Source organism: Camelina sativa, chromosome 11 (genome assembly GCF_000633955.1).
Source record: "Camelina sativa cultivar DH55 chromosome 11, Cs, whole genome shotgun sequence".
Taxonomy (NCBI): domain Eukaryota; kingdom Viridiplantae; phylum Streptophyta; class Magnoliopsida; order Brassicales; family Brassicaceae; genus Camelina; species Camelina sativa.
This window is the reverse complement of record NC_025695.1, coordinates 38,216,841-38,222,369: the sequence shown is the minus strand read 5'-3', so window position 1 is coordinate 38,222,369 and position 5,529 is coordinate 38,216,841. Positions and strand designations below refer to the sequence as shown.

The window sequence follows — 5,529 nt, the reverse complement described above, 5'->3', positions numbered from 1 at the left end:
TTTTTCCTGGTAAGGTTTTAATGTGGCAGCACCCCCAAGCGTATTGCGTTGATCTCTTAGCATCGGTACGGTTATATCATCCAAGGGGGAGTGTTATAAAACACTTGGAGTGGAATTCTATAACCAGTCCATTACTTATCTTAATGTGTAAGGCCCATCGGCCATGTCCTAGTCGGTTTAGGTTTAGGCTTTGGCTACTACTATATAATGTACTTGTTGGATTGATGAATAATAACAAGAAGGAGAGAAACAAAACCTCAAGTTCTCTACTTTCATTCTTACTTTTACAACAAAAATGTATATTTCCCAAACAAAACCTTTTTCTTCCATGTCCAGTCATCTGTCATTAACACTAAGCTCGTACAGTGGACGTGTAAGCTATCTTTAAAGAGTGTAAACGTAATGTAATAATAATAATGTGCAACTCTTTACAAAATTTATAGGAAGCAAAAAATTTTGAATTCTATCTTAAATCTGATTCTGGTCAAGAAACTCTTCATAAGCAGACGATCCACTGGAAGAGTCACTATCGTAATGGTCATCATCTTCCTTAGGAGGAGACAGAGTAGGCGAGAGTTGTTGAGGCATCTTAGAACCTGCAACACAACAGATAGAGAGTTCTTTCTTTTAACTTGGTTTGCAACTCACATAACTTGACAAACAACTAATGAGATTTCACATTAAAACAACACCTTTAGTAGTGTTTTGATTTTGGAACTTCTTAGAGTGACGCCTGATGAGTTTCTTAGCTTTAGTAATCGTCAATTGTCTTGCAAAGGGGGAGAATTCTGATTCGTTGTCACTCCATTCCCCTGGGAAGTTGTCTTCTGCTTCGCCTCTCATTGTCCGAAGCACAAATTTCTTGGCCTTTCGCCTTTGGGTATTGAAAATACCTCTAATCGATGTGACAAATCCATCACCTGCATTTTCTCCAGGGCGCTTTTCCCATGCCCCTGAATCCTGATCTGATCTCCCTGACTCGTCTTTGTCTCTTAAACCAATCTCCTCTTTTGGAACATGAGTTTTGTCTTTGAATTTCTTCATCTACAAAGACCATCAATGACATGAGTTTTGTTTAATCAGGGACGCATAAACCCTTTTGCATTTATTGCTGGTGTAAAAATGGTCTTACTTGCATTCCGGTTACCGACTTGAGCACTCCCCATATAATGTGCTTCTTTACTCGAGAGAAGAGTCTCCTCCATGTGCCGCTGAATTCAACACGATGAAATGTGTCCATCAACAGCTTCATATCGTTCACCACAAATCTTGAGCCCTCGTAAGTGATCAACAATTCCACCTAGCCCAGAACCATATTACAACGATTAAATTCATTTTTCTTGGTAAACAATGGACCTTTTTGCTTAGATGAGTTAATCAAGTGACAGACCTGACTAATCTTGATGGTTTGGAATTGCATTATCTTTTGGGGTCTAGATTTCTTGTCTTCCAATGACTTTTCCCCCTTCTTTTCTTCATGAACTGAACGGCCAGCTTTGGAAGTTTTCGAATCCTTCATATTGGATAGAACAAGCTCAGTAGCTACAGATTCTGCCACAGTCTCCTCCCATGATCTGTCAAAAGAGGATGTTCTTCTCAGTTCTCTCCCTGAACCACGAATCGTGCTTGACTTTAGGTTTTGATTCTTTGACCCCTGAAATCATTTTAAGAACATAGTTATGAAGATTTGTAGAAATGATATGAATGTAAGAATAACAAAAAAAAAAAAATCACCTGGCTTAGATCAGATGTAGAGAGCAACGCTGCCGCTTCAGCAAATGAACCCTTCCTGACTCGCTTTGAACCTGAGGTTGTCGACACTTTCCAAACTTCCTGGGAGACAAAATATGAGCATGAGTCATAACTCTTTAGCAGGAAATCTATATTCCATTAGCTAGAGAAGTGAAATGGATTAACAACAAACCTCCCTTCTCTGTGAATGTTGCTCCTCTCCTGGAAAGATATACTCCCACATCATTGTGTACATTGTTTCTGTCAAATGGATTTTTAGAGGATAGATTTCGACCTGCCAAGCAAATACAAGAGATCCATTTGAGTTAATAGAGTATATACTTCACTATTTGTAATATGCAAGCTGGTGATAATGGACTGCAATGAAAAAGCTTGAATCCACCAAAGAAACCTTGGTTCGAATTTCCCTAGTAGAAAAAACACTCTTCTTTATTCACCAAAAAAGACTATGATTAACTAGAGGCTTTTGACTCACGACCCTAGCAGAAAATAATATAAAGGATGATTACCACATTATGCATCTCCTATATTAATTTTTTATTACACTAAACCATTTATGAACGGTTAATTCTGCCGAGCTGGTAACTTCAAAACAATGCTTTAGCCAGAAAATCTTAGTGCTTACTAAACTTCTAACTTGCTGAACAACTTTTCAAAGCTCACGCTTCTTGACTTTTAGTCCTCATATTATTAGTGTCATTAGAACATATATGACGAACAACGACTTGCCTGGAACAGTTCATAAGGAGCCTGTCCGTCTTTTGGGATTCCTTGCCTTGCATCTACCTGTAACATCACTTTCCTGCATCCAATGTATACAACACAGTGAATTTCGACGAATATCGAAAGTTACAAATTCGCCATTCACGAGTTATCTACAAGTCTCCAAAGCTGAGTAAAATGAAAAAATATGAATAGCTAGTTTTAGCCGAATGTGAAAAATGAGAGCAAAGACTGAACGGATATATAAAGGAAATAAGTAGATTAAAATTACTTGCGCTAGTTTTAAAAGAAAGGAACTCACTTGCCCCATTCCGGAGGAGGATTCCAAGCTGATAGAACAGTATCACACTTGGCATTAGGCAGACAGTTCCGCAGGACAACATATCTCGTTGTGAATTGGGCAATCCCAATGTCTCTGTAGTCCCGGTTAAAATCATAAATCTGCAAGCAGTGTGAAACATATTAGGGATTTTCTTGCCAATATATTAGAGAACAGATTTGGCTCGAAATAGAGCAGCCAAGGCTGAAAAGTAACAACAGTAAACTGAAGAAAAATTATGTTCGATTAGTTGTTTCTAAAGATCCAGAAAGATCTTATAGTTTAGTTATATGGAGTAATGAATGAACAACACGCTCGACCAGCCATCCCCAAGGTATATTAATATATTCGCTTACCATATTGTCTATTTCAACCTCAGCGAATGTTTTTCCATCTAAAACCATAGACCAGATGACTTTGCTGATTTGTAAGGAAATACGCATGGCAGAGGATGGTCTCTTGTTCTTATCTTTTTCCAACAACCTTAACTCCGCAGCATTCTTCACAGAAGTCCGCAGTGCTGTATATGCTGTCTTCCTAGATTGTTGCACACTGGTATACGCTTTCCTCAGTCCCTCCACCTGCATATGAGATACTTAGTTTACCAGATATCATTTGATACAGACAAAATTTATATTTATTTCTTATAGAACTATTTTCTCACCAATACTGGCCTCCCACCAGTGATCATCCAGAAATCGCTTTCCTTTTCGAGATTTATGTTTCCAGAGTTACTTTCGCTCTGCGTCAATTTTCTAATGTCATCAAGAAGCGACATCCTATCCCTCTCTTTCTGTTCAAGTTCAACTTTCGCAAGTTCCACCTCCTCAATGCCATCAGGAACTACCTCATCAATTTCCTCTTCAACTTCATCATCTTCTTCACCAGAAAGTTTTAAACTGTCGTTACGAGCCCTGAATTTTCATATGCATTTGCAGGTAATAAGATATAGTCAGGGGCTACATTTCAACTACATAAAAAGTTGAATTTACTATTGTAGAAAATTCAGGAAGTGTTTGTAACTTTCACGCAGCTATACACTTACTTTGGTAACCTTGCAAGCAGAAGATTGGACAAAACGTCCGACATAACTTGAAACTGACGTGATGTCATCGATGCTGTAATATTACGAGAATTGAAAGTAAGCTCTTTCAGTGGCTTCACCTGCAGCATATAATGGTAATATAAGCCATTCAAACAATGTTACAAAAGTGTAGTGATACACAAATAATGCCTGAGTCCAAGAGAAGTGCATCGTTGGGATGTGTGTGAGAGGAACATTATACATTAGTGTATGAAAGATTGTAGACATGCTCTTCAGTCCTACTTTTGTGTATAAAGAGAACTACAAGTAAGTTTTTGGTGAACTACAGAGGCTCTGTTGAACTTAATGCACCTTCTATTTGAATCGCACTTTCCAATCTTTCTGAACTTAATGCCTTTACGCTGATGGATAAAAATCATTCCAAAAGGAGAAAAGACTACAAATATCGTAGTTTTTCACTAAAAAAGGTTTTACCTTCAGGTCGGGAGTCACACCTTTGTGCCTGGTGTATTGAAAGTACATATCGCACGGCATAAAAACCCTTTCAAGCAGTGCGCCAGTGCGCTTTGCCTTTGGGGATCTTTTTCTAATCTTTGGGAGCCATTGCACCCCAGCTCCTGGATCGACATCTGTCGGTGCCACATGAGCTTGAACATGCTCCAACATCATGGACACTTCCATGCGTGTCCATGTCATGTCAGTGCCATTTTCAGGAGGATTGTGATCATTTTCATTTTGAGCTGCCTTCTCAATCATGTCATAAGCAACATGAACCACTTGATGAAATGATCGTGCTAAAACACGGCCACTGGCAGCAGCGAGCAAAAACCTACCCTGGTAGATGAAGAGATAATGTAAATAATGATGACAATTAACAAACACTGCAAGGTATCTGAAAAGATTTACGGATACAAAATTCAACCCTAAAGCTTTTGGATCAATAAACTCATTTCATAGATTTGGTGTACCTGCCCAACTGTAAGTATTCTACTTTATCAGAATCACCTGAAGAGTTAGTATTTTGCAAGATAATCTGTTTTCAAGATAGGACTGTCCAGGAATTCAAAGAATCGTACAGAACAACATTGAGAGTAATAGAATGTTACTTCAAGGTAGTAATACTTTACTAAATAACGATAAATCTTCAAGTTGACATGCATTCTTCTGGATTTCAAAGGCATACCACAAGTAATGTTGTAAAGACTCAAGTTTGATCTATGCTTACATTTATGTCTTCTGAATGGAGATTGAATTGTGGCTCAACAACGTTCACCATAAAATGACGAGTTCCTTCTTCCTCTGAACCATTTGAATTGCCAGTTTTTGCGGCTCCTGTATCAGACAGATAAATAGGGTGAGGCCTACACATTGTATGGAAAGTAAGTTTGCTTGTTAACAAAGAAAACGAACATAGGACATAGGACAAAAAAAAATAGGGTTTATTTTCCATAGGTTTAGGATACTACAGTCTACAGATGGTAGCTTCAAACAGACAAATAGAGGTAAGTCAGCAAGACTTACCAAGTGGGAAAGATGCAAAGCTCTCTGTTTTAATTGGTTCTGATGAAGGTGAATGAACTTCCACAGGCTCCTTAGATTGGGAAGTGAGATTTCCATCTCCCGTGGAAGGCTGTTTAGCTGGGTCATCTTGAGGAACTTCTAATTCAGAATGCTTCTGGCTTCCCTCAAG

The 5,529-nt window shown here is 38.5% G+C and overlaps 1 protein-coding gene across 1 annotated transcript in view; it reads right to left on the bottom strand.

The window, feature by feature from the left end:
* The window catches only part of LOC104728738 (protein KINKY POLLEN-like), a 9,409-nt gene continuing 4,128 nt past the window's right edge, over window positions 249-5,529 (bottom strand). The window contains exons 10-23 of the mRNA XM_010447682.2: window positions 5,361-5,523; window positions 5,065-5,171; window positions 4,314-4,673; window positions 3,840-3,958; window positions 3,459-3,708; window positions 3,151-3,375; window positions 2,777-2,916; window positions 2,482-2,554; window positions 1,925-2,026; window positions 1,735-1,833; window positions 1,391-1,654; window positions 1,133-1,300; window positions 693-1,044; window positions 249-596 (exon numbers count right to left, since the gene is read on the bottom strand). Of these exons, the coding sequence (XP_010445984.1) occupies window positions 469-596; window positions 693-1,044; window positions 1,133-1,300; window positions 1,391-1,654; window positions 1,735-1,833; window positions 1,925-2,026; window positions 2,482-2,554; window positions 2,777-2,916; window positions 3,151-3,375; window positions 3,459-3,708; window positions 3,840-3,958; window positions 4,314-4,673; window positions 5,065-5,171; window positions 5,361-5,523 (2,550 nt within the window). The 3' untranslated portion in view covers window positions 249-468. The remainder of the gene's footprint in view (window positions 597-692; window positions 1,045-1,132; window positions 1,301-1,390; window positions 1,655-1,734; window positions 1,834-1,924; window positions 2,027-2,481; window positions 2,555-2,776; window positions 2,917-3,150; window positions 3,376-3,458; window positions 3,709-3,839; window positions 3,959-4,313; window positions 4,674-5,064; window positions 5,172-5,360; window positions 5,524-5,529) is intronic.